Source organism: Nomascus leucogenys, chromosome 17 (assembly GCF_006542625.1).
Source record: "Nomascus leucogenys isolate Asia chromosome 17, Asia_NLE_v1, whole genome shotgun sequence".
In the NCBI taxonomy this organism is placed as follows: Eukaryota; Metazoa; Chordata; class Mammalia; order Primates; family Hylobatidae; genus Nomascus; species Nomascus leucogenys.
Genome location: NC_044397.1, coordinates 91,479,322 through 91,495,224, shown reverse-complemented (window position 1 = coordinate 91,495,224; position 15,903 = coordinate 91,479,322). Strand labels below are relative to the sequence as shown.

The 15,903-nt window shown below is 54.7% G+C and overlaps 1 protein-coding gene across 1 annotated transcript; it reads right to left on the bottom strand.

The window, feature by feature from the left end:
* Positions 1–53: 53 nt before the first annotated feature.
* STAP2 (signal transducing adaptor family member 2) lies at positions 54–15,319 on the bottom strand. The gene is made up of 13 exons (XM_030796786.1): positions 14,889–15,319; positions 10,270–10,341; positions 9,991–10,113; positions 8,043–8,099; positions 5,990–6,090; positions 4,672–4,806; positions 3,379–3,448; positions 3,187–3,289; positions 3,005–3,070; positions 1,412–1,582; positions 1,232–1,324; positions 466–540; positions 54–208 (listed from the first exon to the last, which is right to left on the bottom strand). Exons 1-13 carry the CDS (start codon positions 14,988–14,990, stop codon positions 144–146), a joined length of 1,233 nt encoding a protein of 410 aa, XP_030652646.1. The 5' UTR covers positions 14,991–15,319; the 3' UTR covers positions 54–143.
* Between the last annotated feature and the right edge of the window lie 584 nt (positions 15,320–15,903).

Here is a 15,903-nt window from a genome sequence, read left to right as displayed (position 1 = left end):
CGTCTGACGGACCCCTCGTCCCCTAATCCCCCAAGCCAAGCCAGACACATGGGTCCTGGGGTCAGAGTTTTAATCCTGGGAAAAAGAATCTGGCTGCTGGGCCATGCCCCAGGACTGGCCCGCTGGTCCCTGGCATGTCCGAATCAGTGCTCCAGTGCCCGCCTCTTCTCCAGCTTCTTCTGTAGCTCTGCCGTCATGTCTGCCAGCCCTGGGGGTTCAGGACTGGGAGCTGCAGCTGGCTCAGGGATCCCCAGTCCATGCCCAGCGCCCTGACAGCCACCCAGGACCAGCTACAGATGTGCAGGGCCCCATGCAACATGACAGTGTGCTCGAAGGCATTAGGAATTTCAAGACAGAGACAGCAGAACCTTAAAAGGCAGGGTGCTTCAGAGTGTGGGGCCCTGTGTGACTGCACAGTCACACACCTGGGAAGCCCGCCCCGCACTGACCCTGCAGACCCCTTACCGGCTGTGGGGAAGAGAGGCTGAGCTGAACTGACTGGCAGCTTCCTGGCCAAGCCACCATTAAAGACTTTGGGCTCTGGAAGAGAAGACAGATGAGGCCAGGTGTGGTGGCTTACGCCAGTAATCCCAGCACTTTGGGAGGCTGAGGTGGGTGGATCACTTGAAGTCAGGAGTTCGAGACCAGCCTGGGCAACATGGTGAAACCCCTTCTCTACTAAAAATACAAAAATTAGATGGACGTGGCAGCAGGTGCCTGTAATCCCAGCTACTTGGGAAGCTGAGGCAGGAGAATCACTTGAACCCGGCAGACAGAGGTTGCAGTGAGCCGAGATTGCACCACTGCCTGGGCAACAGAGTGAGACTCCATCTCAAAACAAAAAACAACAACAATAAAGACAGATAAGCCAGGCGTGGTGGCTCACGCCTGTAATCCCAGCACTTTGGGAGGCCGAGGCTGGCAGATCACGAGGTCAGGAGATTGAGACCATCCATGGTGAAACCCCGTCTCTACTAAAAATACAAGAAAAAAAAATTAGCTGGGCATGGTGGCAGGCGCCTGTAGTCCCAGCTACTGGGGAGGCTGAGGCAAGAGAATGGCATGAACCCGGGAGGCAGAGCTTGCAGTGAGCCGAGATTGCGCCACTATACTCCAGCCTGGGCAACAGAGTGAGACTCCGTCTCAAAAAAATAAATAAATAAATAAAAAAAGATGAGGGCTGAGGCTGGCCTGCCATCAGGTGAGGATGGGATTTGGGGGAGACCCCAACCTGGCTTGAGTCCAACGGGTGGCTTTGGAAGCTTTGCAGGAGGCTTCGGCAACTTCTTTGGCTTCAGGATGACTGGCTGACTAGAGGAAGCCACTGCGTGGACAAAAGTGTAACGTGTCACATCAGCTGTTAACCTGCTTCCCCAACCCCCAGCTCTCAGCAGCTCTGTTTGCCACCCACCGTCTTGGTTCTCATAGTCAACAGCTGGGGCATCTCCAATGGGGGTCACGTAGTTCTCTTCCTGGTTCGGTAGTGGGGGCAGTGGGGGTAACAGGGGCAGCTTGTCCTGGCTGGACACAGGCACAGACGCAGGTGGCAGCAGCTTGGGGCCACCTGTGCAGGGTGCAGGACCTGATGGGGAAAGGTGGTCACTGTCAAGACCCACGTCGTACAGGGGCACCTTGCAGGTGGGGGGGGGGTCTGTGTGCATGCCTAGAGACAGGCATGTGTCCCTGTGTGTCTGTGTGTGTGCCCATGTATAAGTCTGTCTGTCTGGACCGGGCGCGGTGGCTCACGCCTGTAATCCCAGCACTTTGGGAGGCCGGGGTGGGCGGATCACCTGAGGTCAGGGGTTCAAGACCAGCCTGGCCAATATGGTGAAACCCCGTCTCTACTAAAAATACAAAAATTAGCTTGGCGTGGTGGCTAGCTCCTGTAATCGCTGCTACTCGGGGCTGAGGCAGGAGAATCGCTTGAACCTGGGAGGGAGAGGTTGCAGTGAGCCGAGTTTGCGCCACTGCACTCCAGCCTGGGTGACAGAGCGAGACTCCGTCTCAAAAAAAAAAAAAAAAAAAGTCTGTATGTCTTTGTGTGGCATACACATGTACACTAATTGAATCTGGATAAGTTAAATCAAAGTGCAAGGTTTGTACACACATGCCTGTTGTGTGTATACGTGTGTGACTCTGCATGCCCGCTGAGGTAGCTGCTTTAGTCCTTGTCTACATGAGTGCGTTTTGCCCATTTATCTATACGTGTCCGATTTTGTGCCTGTGCATGGATGCGTCAGCATTTATGTGTACACATGTGATTGTGGCATGAGACAGGTGTATCTGTGCTACATAGCGTGTGTATGTGACTGGAATTGGGGGACACGTGTATTTATGCATGTGTGGATCTGTTGTGCCCACACAAGTGTGTGTCACCTTCTGGCTAGGCAGGTGGCCACAGTTCATGGATCATGCATGTGTGATGTGTGTGTGGATGTGGCACTTGGGGGTCCTTGCATACGCCCAGCCCAGGGAAGACCAGACAACCCACGCTACGTTCCTTTCTAGTGTGTTCTCTGCCTCCTTCTACCACTCCATAAACAGGACCGATTTCCACCTCTTTCCCAACACCCACCCGGATTCCCGGTCCCTGGGGGGCTACTGCTTGTCCGGGTGTACCCTCTGACCCCTCAATGCCCATTTCTGCCTAAGAAGATCCTTTGGGACCATCTGCAAAGACCCACTCTTCTGGGAAGCTTTCCCTGCTCTGCCCCCATCTTCTCCCAAACTCTAGGCGCCTCCCCCGAGCCCAGGTTTTTCCTCCACCCCAAATTCAACCCTACAGGATGAGAGTGTCTGTGTTTAGCTCTGTCCCAAGCTGGGACCCTCTCCCCCTCCCCCCCCCCCCACACCCTGACGGCAGGGTCTGAGTCATTTCTGTCCCTGCAACTTTGGGAACAACATCAGATACAAGAGGTGCAGCCACCAAGCTGACTGAGGGGGCGTGGCTGAATGCGGGGGTCCTCGATCCCTCCCACCTCGGCCCGCGGGAAGGGGGCGTCACCTGGGCCCGGGGCGGAGGGCGCCACCCACACACTCTCGCCATTCTCCTCATCGGCTTCCACGTAGCCTGGAACAGAGAGGGAGGCCTGGAGGAAGCGCGGCGGCCAGGGGCGGCCCGTTCCGTCCGAGCGGGGGCAGGAGAGGTGAGGACTGGGCCCCCGAACTCCCCGAAGGCGCACCCACCTAGCACTTTCTCGTAGTCCTCGTCCAACAGGAATGGCACCAGCGCCTTTTTAGTGTGCGACACGAAATAGTTGACCACGGCGTCCAGGGAGGTGCAAGAGAACTGGGGGCAGATGGGGGAGCGGTCAGGCTGCTGGAGAAGGGACGCGGACCCCACAAAGGCACTTCTAGGGACTCTGGCCCAACGCTCACCGGCTCTTCCACATCGATCACGTACTTGGGGCCCTCCCGCTTCACCTTGTAATGCCGGACCACGTGCGTCCTGCACCAGGAGAAAGCGAGTGAGTGGCTCAGCCCAGGCTCCCACACCGCCCCCCAGGGAAGACCCCGCCCCAACTCCAGGCTCCGCCCCCAGTAGAAACAGGTCCATACTGGCTCCGCCCCGACAGAAGGCCCCGCCACTGACTGGTTCCACCCCATAAAGGACCTAAGCCACCCTGTCCTCCCGGAGCAGTGACTGTCCGATCCCAGCACTGCTTCCAGCGGGGACCAGGCCCGACCGACCCACCCCCACAGAAGACCCCACCTCTAGTCTTGGCACCACCTCCAGGGAGGGACCAGGCCAGACTGACAACACTCTAGGAAAGGTCAGCCCCTAATTCTGGCACCGCGCCTAGGGAGAACCAGGCCCTGAAGACCCCGCCCCAGCTAGGCCCGGTCCCCTGTAATGGCTCCACCCCGGGCCCTGACTCCACCTTCTACATCGCCTTGCCCAACCCTGGACTGGGCTTGAGAATTTGGCAAAAGGCTCTGACTCCGCCCCCAGGGTGGCTCCGCCTCCATAGCCCTACTCAGCTTCCAAAAAGGATCACGGCCATGACTCCCCCCATAGATCCTGACTCTGCCCAAAGAGCCCATTCCCATCCCTGGATTTGACTTCATCCCCTCCAGTGGCCCAGACCTGGCCCCTGAGTACCTGACGTTCCCTAGGAGCCGACCCTAACCCAGGAGTCTGACTCCACCTACAGGGAGTCCCAGCTCCCAAGCCAAGACCTGGCTCTTCCTGCAAAGGAGTCGGCCTGGGCTCTACCTTCTTCCCCAGGCATTAAACCCCATACCTGGGACAAGGCCAGCCTCAGGATCCCACGACCCCCGAGCTCTGATCCCGCCCCCAGCCCTCCCAGCCCAGCTCTGACTCCGCCCCCATTCTCGCCTGCCTGGCTTGACTCCACCCCCTCCAGCCCGCCCACCCCAGCTCTGACTCCGCCCCCAACACGCCCAGCTTTGCTCTGACTCTGCCATCAGTGTACGCTGCTCAGCTCTGACTCCACCCCGCCCAGCCCAGCTCTGACTCCTCCCCCAATCCGCCCAGCTCAGCTCTGACTCCGTCCCCAGACGCCCCTCTCGGCTCTGGCTCCGTACCCTGGGCTACCCACTAGCGGGTCGGGCTCCGCCCCTGCTTCTGACCACGCCCCCGCGCCCACCCTCCTTCCACCCTCCTCCCACCCTCCTCCCACTCAGGGCTCCCGAGACGCGCATGCGCACCCATTGTGCATCTGCCGTGTGGTGACCGACACGCCGTCAGCGCCGTCCCCGCTGGGCCGCAGCAGCAGGTTCCCGCATTCAGGGTAGCGCTCCAGGAGCAGTTGTGCCTCCAGCCGACTCACCTTCAGGAAGCACCTGTGGCGGGCCGCGTCACCCACTCGGGACCCCGGAGACCAAGTCCGCTCTTCGCACGTAAACCCCGCCTCCTCTGAGACCCAGCCCCGTCCCCATCCCCTAGGCCCAGGAGACCCTGCCCTGCTCTCCAGACCCAGGCCCCTCCCACGGAGACCCAGTCCTGCCTTCCAGGCTTTTAGTTTTTGTGGGTTTTTTTTTTTTTTTTTGAGACAGGGTTTCGCTCTTGTTGCCCGGGCTGGAGTGCAATGGCGTGATCTCGGCTCACCGCAACCTCCACCTCCCAGGTTCAAGCGATTCTCCTTCCTCAGCCTCCTGAGTAGCTGGGATTACAGGCATGCGCCACCAGGCCCGGCTAATTTTTGTATTTTTAGTAGAGACGGGATTTCTCCATGTTGGTCAGGCTGGTCTCGAACTCCCTACTTCAGGTGATCCGCCCGCCTCGGCCTCCCAAGGTGCTGGGATTACAGGCGTGAGCCACTGCATCTGGCCGGGTTTTTGTTTTTTTTTCTTTAGAGATGGGGTCTCGCTATGTTGCCCAGGCTGGGTCTTGAACTGGGTAAAAACAATCCTCCCACCTCGACCTCCCAAAACGCTGAGATGACAGGCGCGAGCCACCGTGGCCAGCCAGGCTCTTAATTCTGGCCCCGGAGATGCAGCTCCAACCCCTAAGGGAGACCCAGCCCTCCCTTGTAAGCACCTAGAGCCTCCCCCGGAGATCCTGTCCCGCCCTCCAAACATCTAGACCTTACCCTGGAGGCCCTGCCCGCCTCCCTAATCACCAAGAACCGCCCACAAAGACGATGCTCCGCCCACCATCCAGGCCCCGCCTCTAGGGTCCCGGCCACCCTCTCCGACAAATAACCCCTCCCTGGAGACGAAGCATCACCTTCTAGACACCTAGACTAACCACCCCCAGACCCTGTCCCCACTCCTCAGGCCTAGGCCCCGCCTCTGAAGACCCTTCCAGACCTCTAGGTCCCTAGACCCGCTCCTGGAGATCTTGCCCTGCCTCCCAGCATGGGCCATAACTCCCCCTCCCCCTCCCCCAACCCCCAGCCCCAATGCAGTCCTCATGCAAAATCCAAGACCCAACTCCAGGGGACCCAGCTCACCGCCCACCCTCAGCTACACACCCACCTCCCGTCCCCATCCTGCAGCCCCTCGGGACAGGCGGGACACTCACGAGGGTGTCTCCAGTGCACGGCGCGCCTCCTCTTTGGCCAAGACTTCAGACATCATGTATAGGTGCCCAGGAAGCAGGGTCAAGTCGGTCGGGACACGGAGCTGAGGGGCAATGGATGGACAGTGACTGCACCCGGCCGGCCGGGAATGGACGGCTGTGCCCAAGTCACAGAGTGGCAAACAGGCCAGAGCTCAGAGCAGTGAACTCTGACACCTTAGGGGGCAAAGAGGGCTTCGAGAGGGTTGCAGAGGAGTGTTGAGTGAGAGTAGATGCCGGGGACAGGCGTGGTGGCTCACGCCTGTAATTCCAGCACTGGGAGGCCGAGGCGGGCAGATCACCTGAGGTCAGGAGTTCAAGACCAATCTGGGCAACATGGCGAAACCCCGTTTGTACTAAAAATACAAAAAATTAGCCAGGCGTGGTGGCAGACACCTGTAATCCCAGCTACTGGGGAGGCTGGGGCAGGAGAATCACTTGAACCTGGGAAGGCGGAGGCTGCAGTGAGCCGAGATCACGCCATTGCACTTCAGCCTGGGAGACAGAGTGAGGCTCGGTTCCCCGCTCCCCCACCCCACCAAAAAAAAAAAAGAGTAGATGCTGTAATCTAGGGTTTCAAACTAAAGTCTGCAGGGGCCAGGCAGGTCTCAAACTCAATGGCCTGCCAGGGTGAGGCAGGAAACAGGTAAATCAGAGGGAAATCAGGAAGGTGGACTAAAATTCCCGGTTGATAAATGATGTCAGCTATTTTTTTTTTTTTTTTTTTTTTTTGAGACAGAGTTTAGTTCTGTCACCAAGCTGGAGTGCAGGGCGATCTTGGCTCACTGCAACCTCCGACTCCTGGGTTCAATCGATTCTCCTGCCTCAGCCTCCCGAGTAGCTGGGATTACAGGCGCTTACCACCACACCCAGCTAATTTTTGTATTTTTAGTAGAGACGGGGTTTCACAGTGTTGGCCAGGATGGTCTTGTTCTCCTGACCTCGTGATCCACCAGCCTCGGCCTCCCAAAGTGCTGGGATTACAGGCATGAGCCACCACACCTGGCCAACGTCAGCTAATTTTTAAAAATTTAGCACTCTGTGGCCGGACATGGTGGCTCACATCTATAATCCCATCACTTTGGGAGGCCAAGGAGGGTGGATTGCTTGAGCACAGAAGTTGGAGACCAGCCTGGGCAACATAGTGAGACCCTGCTCTAAAAAAAATTTTTTTAATTAGTCAGATGTGGTAGTGTGTGTCTGTAGTCCCAGCTACTTGGGAGGCTGAGGCAGGAGGACTGCTTGAGCCTGGGAATTGGAGGCTGCAGTGAGCTATGATCACAACACTGCAGTCCAGCCTGGGCAACAGAGACCCTGTCTCAAAAAAGTAAAATAAGAAATACGGCTGGTCGCTGTGGCTCATGCCTGTAATCCCAGCACTTTGGGTGGCCAGGGCGGGCGGATGACTCAAGGTCAGGGGTTTGAGACCAGCCTGGCCAACAGGGTGAAACCCAATGTATACTAAAAATACAAAAATTAGCCAGGCGTGGTGGCGGACGCCTGTAATCCCAGCTACTCGGGAGGCTGAGGCACAAGAATTGCTTGAACTGGGGAGGCAGAGGTTGCAGTGAGCTGAGATCGCACCATTGCACTCCAGCCTGGGCAACAGTGAGACTTAGTCTCAAAAAAATAAAATAAAATTTTGGCTGGGCGCGGTGGCTCACGCCTATAATCCCAACACTTTGGGAGGCCGAGGTGGGCAGATCACGAGGTCAGGAGATAAGAGACCATCCTGGCTAACACAGTGAAACCCCGTCTGTACTGAAAATACAAAAAAATTAGCCGGGCGTGGTGGCGGGCATCTGTAATCCCAGCTACTCCAGAGGCTGAGGCAGGAGAATGGCGTGAACCCAGGAGGCGGAGCTTGCAGTGAGCGGGGATCGCGCCACTGCACTCCAGCCTGGATGACAGAGCGAGACTCTGTCTCAAAAAAAAAAAAAAAAAAAAAGAGAAAAAGGAGGCTTTTTGAGGAGATCTGGAGAATGGGAGAGAGGGGGCAGAGAGCCACTACTCTTACCTCCACCACAGTTAAGATGAAGCCTTTCCACATTTCCCGGCACTCCAAGGTCTCTACCTAGGGAACAAAAGAAAGGAAAGAATCCATGTCAGCGAGCCTCAGTCTACTCATCAATGAGTAGGGAAGAGTCCCTGCTTCAAGGGCTTTTTTCTTTTTCTTCTTCTTTTTTTTTTTTTTTGAGACGGAGTCTCATTCTTCTGTCACCCAGGCTAGAGTACAGTGGCGCAATCTCAGCTCACTGCAACCTCCACCTCCCAGGTTCAAGCGATTCTCCTGCCTCAGCCTCCTGAGTAACTGGGACTACAGGCGTGCACCACCTCGCCCAGCCTTTTTTTTTTTTTTTTCTCTTAGACATGAGGGTCTCGCTTTGTTGCCAGGCTGGTCTTGAACTCCTGGGCTCAAGCTATCCTTCTGCCTTGGCGTCCCAAAGTGCTCAGATTACGGGCATGAGCCACCATGCCTGGCTGATATTATGATTTTTAATGTTATTATATCAACATTTGAAAAACAAGATCAGGCTGGATGCAGTGGCTCACGCCTGTAATCCCAGCACTTTGGGAGGTCGAGGTGGGAGGATCACTTGAGCCTAGGGGTTCAAGACCAGACTGGGTAACATAGCGAGCCCCCTGTCTCTACAAAAAATAAAATATTAGCCAGGCATAGTGGCATATGCTTGGCTGAAGTAGGAGGATCGCTTGAGCCTGAGAGGTTGAGGCTGCAGTGAGCTATGATCTCCCTACTGCACTCCAGCCTGGGCAACGAGCAAGACCCTGTCTCAAAATAAAATAATAAATAACATAATAGAAAAACATAGATCAGTTCCCAGACCTCTCATGCTCTAAACCCTCCCATAGGCCAGCCACCGTGACTAACACCTGTAATCCCAGCACTTTGGGAGGCTGAGGTGGGCAGATCACTTGAGGTCAGGAGTTCGAGACCAGCCTGGCCAACATGGTGAAACCCCGTCTCTACCAAAAAATACAAAAATTAGCCGCACATGGTGGCACACGCCTGTAATCCCAGCTACTCAGGAGGCTGAGGCAGGAGAATCACTTAAACCCAGGAGGCAGAGGTTGTATTGAGCCAAGATTGCACCACTGCACTCCAGCCTGGGCGATAAGAGCGAAACTGTCTCAAAAAAATAAAAAACAAGGCCGGGCGCGGTGGCTCACGCTTGTAATCCCAGCACTTTGGGAGGCTGAGGTGGGCGGATCACGAGGTCAGGAGATCGAGACCACGGTGAAACCCCATCTCTACTAAAAATACAAAAAATTAGCCGGGCGTGGTGGCGGGCGCCTATAGTCCCAGCTACTCGGAGAGGCTGAGGCAGGAGAATGGCGTGAACCCGGGAGGCGGAGCTTGCAGTGAGCCGAGATTGCACCACTGCACTCCAGCCTGGGCGACAGAGCGAGACTCCGCCTCAAAAAATAAATAAATAAATAAATAAATAAATAACAAAAAATAAACCCTCGGCTGGGCGCAGTGGCTCACGCCTATAATTCCAGCAGTTTGGGAAGCCAAGGTGGGTGGATCACCTGAGGTCAGGAGTTCGAGACCAGCATGGCGAACATGGTGAAACCCCGTCTCTACTAAAGATTCAAAAAATATAGCCAGGAGTGGTGGCGCACGCCTGTAATCCCAGCTACTCGGGACGCTGAGGCAGGAGAATCACTTGAACCCGGGAGGCAGAGGTTGGAGTGAGCCAAGATCGTGCCATTGCACTCCAGCCTGGGTGACAGGGCGAGACTTGGTCTCAAAAAAAAGATAATAAAATAAAATAAACCCTCCCATAGCACCCAGCTCCTTTGGGGTCAAGACCCAAGTCTTACCCAGGACCCACAGGGCCCTGTACTACCTGCCCCTTCGTGGTTGGCACAATGGAGGGTAGGAGCATTTGAGCATCTTCTGCCAGCACCGCCCCTCCGCACCCCTCCAGCAAGGGACCTACCTTGAACTTGATCTCCTGATTCCGGAGAATCAGGCTGAAGTGGGTGCCAGGGTCACGTGAGCTTCCCCGGGGAATCTCATCTGTGAGTTTCTCAAATGCTCCCAGGTTGAGTTTCTCCACGTGCTGGGGGCATAGAAGCAGGGGGTCTGGGCACCAGTTCCTTGGCCTCCAGGCCCCCTGGATGATGTAGCAGCCACCTTGACCACACCATCCACATTGTCTGCTTGGTCTCTGGGGTCAAGGGAAGGCCTGCTCTGGAGCCTCCATTCCCATCCTTACCTGGAAGTCCCGATTGCTATTGTAGAAATAAATGGTGAGACCCTGGAGGCCTGCCCAGAACTTCTTGTAATCCTAGGGACCAGAGGTGCAGAAAGAAGAGGTGAGCTGGCCAAGCTGAGTGCCTCTCAGGTACTCAGTCCTGTCTCGGGGCCTTTGCACTGGTTGTGCTCTCCGCCCCACGCTGCCCCCAGATCTTTATCACCTCCTGCCTAGAGTTTCTGATCAAATGTGCCTTCTCAGGGAGATCCTCCCCACCCATGGCCCAGCTTCTGGGTGTCTGTTTTCCTCTGAGAAAGGACCAGACGGAACCTTGATGTGATGAGGGATTCAGAGCAACCCCTGCCAATCTATAGAGATGGGGGCTCTAGGGGTAAGTTAACTAACTGGTTTAATGGTGTCCCATTCATCTTCCATCATCCAGCTACCCACTAGCCATCTATCTATCATCCATCTGTCCATCGGCCCACCCACCCATTCATCCATCCACCTACCCTTGACCCATCCATTCACCCATTCATCCATCCATCCATCTGCCCACCATCCATCCACCAATCCATCCACCCACTCACCCATCCACACATCCATCCATCCAGTTATTCATCCACCCACCCACCCATTCATCCATCCACCCACCATCCACCCATTCATCCATCCATCCATCACCCCCATCCATCCATCTATCCATCATGGAGCCATTCATCATCCATCCATCCACTCATTCATCAATACATACATCACCCACCATCCATCCAGTCATCCATCCACCCACTCATCCATCTGTCCACCCATCCATCCACCCCTCCATCCATCCCTCCATCATCTATCCATTCATCTATACATCCACCCACCATCCATCATCCATCCACCTACTCATCCATCCATCCACCCATCCATCCATCCCTCCATCATCCATCCATCCATCCACTCACCGTCCATCATCCATCCACCCACTCATCCATCCACTCACTCATCCATCCATCCACCCATCCATCCACCTATCCATCCATCCCTCCATCATCCACCCACCATCCATCATCCATCCACTCACTCATCCATCCACCCACTCATCTATCCATCCATACATCCATCCACTCATCTATCAAGGCATCCCTCCATCATCCATCCACCTACTCATCCATCCATCCCTCATCCATCCATCCACTCATCCCTCCATCATCCATCCACCTACTCATCCACCCATCATCCATCCATGCATTCGTCCATTCACCATCCACCCACCCACGCATCTGCCCATTCATCCATCCATACATCCATCCACTCATCCATCCATACATCTCTCCATCATGCATCCACCTATTCATCCATCTATCATCCATCCATGCACTTGTTCATCCATCCATCATCCACCCACCCACCCATCTGCCCACTCATCCATCCATCCACTCACCCATCCATCCATCCACCCACTTGTATATGCACTCATCCATCCACCCACACATCCTCTCAGCCACCATCAAGCCCGCATCTATTCACCAAGCCTCCACTCATCCCCCCATCTACCCATCCACCTGTCCATCCATAGACACACGCACAGATACACACTTGCATTTACCTATCATTTACTGAAGGCTTTTTATGTGCCAGCCCTGCTCCAGGCACTGGGACTAGAGCAATACACGATTAAACACCATATTGCTTCATTATGTACCCATGATGTGCTGTTGGGCAAGTTATTTGAGCTGTCTTTGTCTGTTTCCCCAGCTGTAAAATGGTGATAATGATGGTGCCAACTCTGGAGGATCTCATGAGAATTAGGTGACTTTCCACATGGGAAGCACTGGGGCCCGTGTTGAGTCAAGTCCTCAACATGTGAACTGTGACTACAGCCCTAACTCCCCTATTTCAGAAGACAGAAAACTAAGGCTCAAAGATTAAGTCACTTGCATAAGGCCTGGGAGTAAGGAAAGTGTGGAGCCGGGATTAGAACCTGGCTGGGTCTTCTGAATTTGGGCCCATAATATTTTTTGTTTTGTTTTGTTTTTAAGAGACAGTCTTGCTCTGTCGCCCAGCCTGGAGTGCAGTCATGCAATCTCGGCTCACTGCGACCTCCAACTCCCAGTTCAAGCGATTCTCCTGCCTCAGCTTCTCAAGTAGCTGGGACTACAAGTGCGCACCACCACATCCAGCTAATTTTTGTATTTTTTAGTAGAGATGGGGTTTCACTATATGTTGGCCAGGCTAGTCTCGAACTCCTGACCTCAAGTGATCCGCCGGCCTCGGCCTCCCACAGTGTTGGGATTACAGATGTGAGCCATTGTACCTGGCCTTTTTTTTTTTTTTTTTTTTTTTTTGAGACAGAGTCTCACTCTGTCATCCAGGCAGAAGTGCAGTGGCACCATCTCAGCTCACTGCAACCGCCCCCCACTCCTGGGTTCAAGCGATTCTCCTGCCTCTCAGCCTCCCAAGTAGCTGGGATTACAGGTGCACACCACCACGCCCAGCTAATTTTTGTATTTTTAGTAGAGATGGGGTTTCACCATGTGGCCAGGCTGGTCTTGAACCCCTGACCTCAAGTGATCTGCCTTCCCGGCCTCCCAAAGTATTGGATTACAGGCGTGAGCCACTACGCCCGGCCCCCATTAGCTTTCTTTTTTTTTTTTTGAGAGAAGTCTCGCTCTTGTCCCCCAGGTTTGAGTGCAATGGCTTGATCTCGACTCACTGCAACCTCCGCCTCTCAGGTTCAAATGATTCTCCTGCCTCTGCCTTCCAAGTAGCTGGGATTAAGGCGCCTGGCACCATGCCCGGCTAATTTTTGTATTTTTTAGTAAAGATGAGGTTTCACCATGTTGGCCAGGTTGGTCTTGAACTCCTGACCTCAGGCGATCCGCCCGCCTCGGCCTCCCAAAGTGCTGGGATTACAGGCGTGAGCCACGAGCCCGGCCTCCCCCATTATCTTTCTTAACCTCAGTGATCTACTGCCTCCAAAGGGTTTGTTGGTTGGGGAGGATTTGGATTCATGGACGTAGAAGGAAAGTCCACTCCACTACAGGTAAGGGAACCTCGGGGCAGAGGTGGGGACATGAGCAGGGAGGAGCTGGGGGTGTTTGTTTTGATCTGTATCAGAAAATGAGGCAGGTGCGGTGGCTCACACCTCTAATCCCAGCACTTTGGGGGGCTGAGGCAAGAGGATTGCTTAAGGCCAGGAGTTTGAGACCAGCCTGCGCAACATAGCAAGACTCCATCTTTTTTTTTTTTTTGAGACGGAGTCTCGCTCTGTTGCCAGCCTGGAGTGCAGTGGCACGATCTTGGCTTACTTCAACCTCTGCCTCCCAGGTTCAAGGGATTCTCCTGCCTCAGCCTCCAGAGTACCTGGGATCACAGGCACGCACCACCACGCCTGGCTAATTTTTGTATTTTTAGTAGAGATGGGGTTTCACCATGTTGGCCAGGGCGGTCTCAAACTCCTGACCTCAGGTGATCCACCTGCCTCGGCCTCCCTAAGTGCTGGGATTACAGGTGTGAGCCACCGCACCCGGCCAGCAAGGCCCCATCTTAAAAAAAAAAAAAAAAAAAAAAAAGGCTGGGCACGGTGGCTCACGCCTGTAATCCCAGCACTTAGGGAGGCCGAGGCAGGTGGATCACCTGAGGTCAGGAGTTCGAGACCAGCCAGGCCAACATAATGAAACCCCGTCTCTACTAAAAATACAAAAATTAGGTGTGGTGGTGTGCGCCCGTAATCCCAGCTACTCGGGAGGCTGAGGCATGAGAATTGCTTAATCGTTTGAACCTGGGAGGCGGAGGTTGCAGTGAGCGGAGATGGTGCCACTGCACTCCAGCCTGGGTGATAGAGTGAGACTCATTCTCGAAAATAAATAAATAAAATAAAAATTAGCCAGAAGAGGCGGTGCACGCCTATAGTCCCAGCTACTCAGGAGGCTAGGGCAGGAGGTTCACTTGAGCCCAGGAGTTTGAGGCTACAGTGAGCCATGATCGTGCCCCCGCACTCCAGTCTGGGTGACAGAGCAACTCTGTCTCCAACAAAAAGAAAGAAAGAAAATGAATATGTGGCATGGGGAGGGAGAGATAGGGCCTCACGGGGAACGGAGGGGCTGGGACTTTATTCTGAGGAAGACATAAGCACACACACACATGCACGCACTGTCCATGGCAACTATCTGTCCTGTGGAATGTGGCCCCCACTAGCTCTTACTGTCCTCACATGTCACCTGTACTGGCCTTCACCCCAGCAGCTGAGGTTCACGGAGTTTGTCCTGGGCTGGGAGGGGGAGGAAGCTCAAGAGTCAGAGGACTCCCTGTTTCCTGGAGGAAGTCCCTGATCTTGTTTGTATTCAAGAGAGTGAACGAGAGACAAAAGCAAAGATTGAGACAAAAAGAGAGACAGAGACAGACGTCGCAAGAGACAGACGGGGCCACGTAGAGAGAAAGAGAAAAAGAAACCAAATTCAAAGACACATGGAGACAGAGACAGACGCACAGAGAGGCAGATGGCCAGAACCCACCCCAGCCCCCAAGCATGTGTCCCGCCCCATCCAGCACCCACCCCGCCCACCTTGGCGAGTGGGGAGACTGGGACTCAGAGAGGTGCCACAGCTCCCCACGGTGGCCCAGCAGGGCCAGCCCCCGCCTCCCCACCTTACCCGGTCAGAGGGCCCCTTCTTCTCTAGAAAGCTCTCATAGTAGTGTGAAGGTAGGACACCCTTAGGCTTGGGGACACGGGGTGGCCTCAAGGCAGAGGCCATGACGGGGCCAGGGTCTTCCGCCTGGCCTCTCTTTCCAGTGGGTGCCCCAGCTGGGCCAGGAAGCTGAGAAACAGGTTCCAGGGGAGTTTCCTCTGTCAGCCCGTCAACTCCCTCCCCTGCCAGGGCTGGGCAGAGGCTGAGCCCAGCAGGTCCAGTGATCCTAGGGAAATCCCCTCCTCTCCGGTGTGGAACTGAGAACAGAGAGAATGTGTGAGTCTACTTGAATGGAAGAATAATCTTGGCTATATCTGCAAAGCTGGAGACGTGGTCTGTCTCTTCATTTATTTATTTATTTATTTATTTTTCCTATTTTGAGACAGAGTTTCACTCTGTTGCCCAGGCTGGAGTGCAGTGGTATGATCTTGGCTCACTGCGACCTCTGCCTCCCGGGTTCAAGAGACTGAGCTGCTTCCTGGGTTCAGAGACTGAGTCCAAGCTCAGTCTTCTGACTAGCTTGGATTGCAGGTGACCGCCACCACGCCTGGCTAATTTTTCTATTTGTAGTAGAGACGAGGTTTCACCGTGTTGGCCCAGGCTGATCTCAAACTCCTGACCCCAAGTTTTCTGCCTGCCTCAGCCTCCCAAAGTGCTGAGATTACAGGCACGAGCCACCGCACCTGGCCCTTTCTCTCACTTTGATGGACCCTAATGATTACATTGGGCCCACCTGGATAATCCATGATACTCTCCCTATTTTAAAGTCAGCCGACTAGCAACTTTAATTTCATCTGCAATTTGTCTTTTTTAGACGGTGTCTCATTCTGTTGCTGATGCTGGAGTGCAGTGGCACGATCAGTTCACTGCAGCCCTGACCTCCCAATCTCAAGCGGTCCTCCTGCCTCAGCCACCCGAAGAGTTGGGACTATAGGCGGGCACCACCACACCCAGCTAATTTATTTTCCTTTTTTAAGGA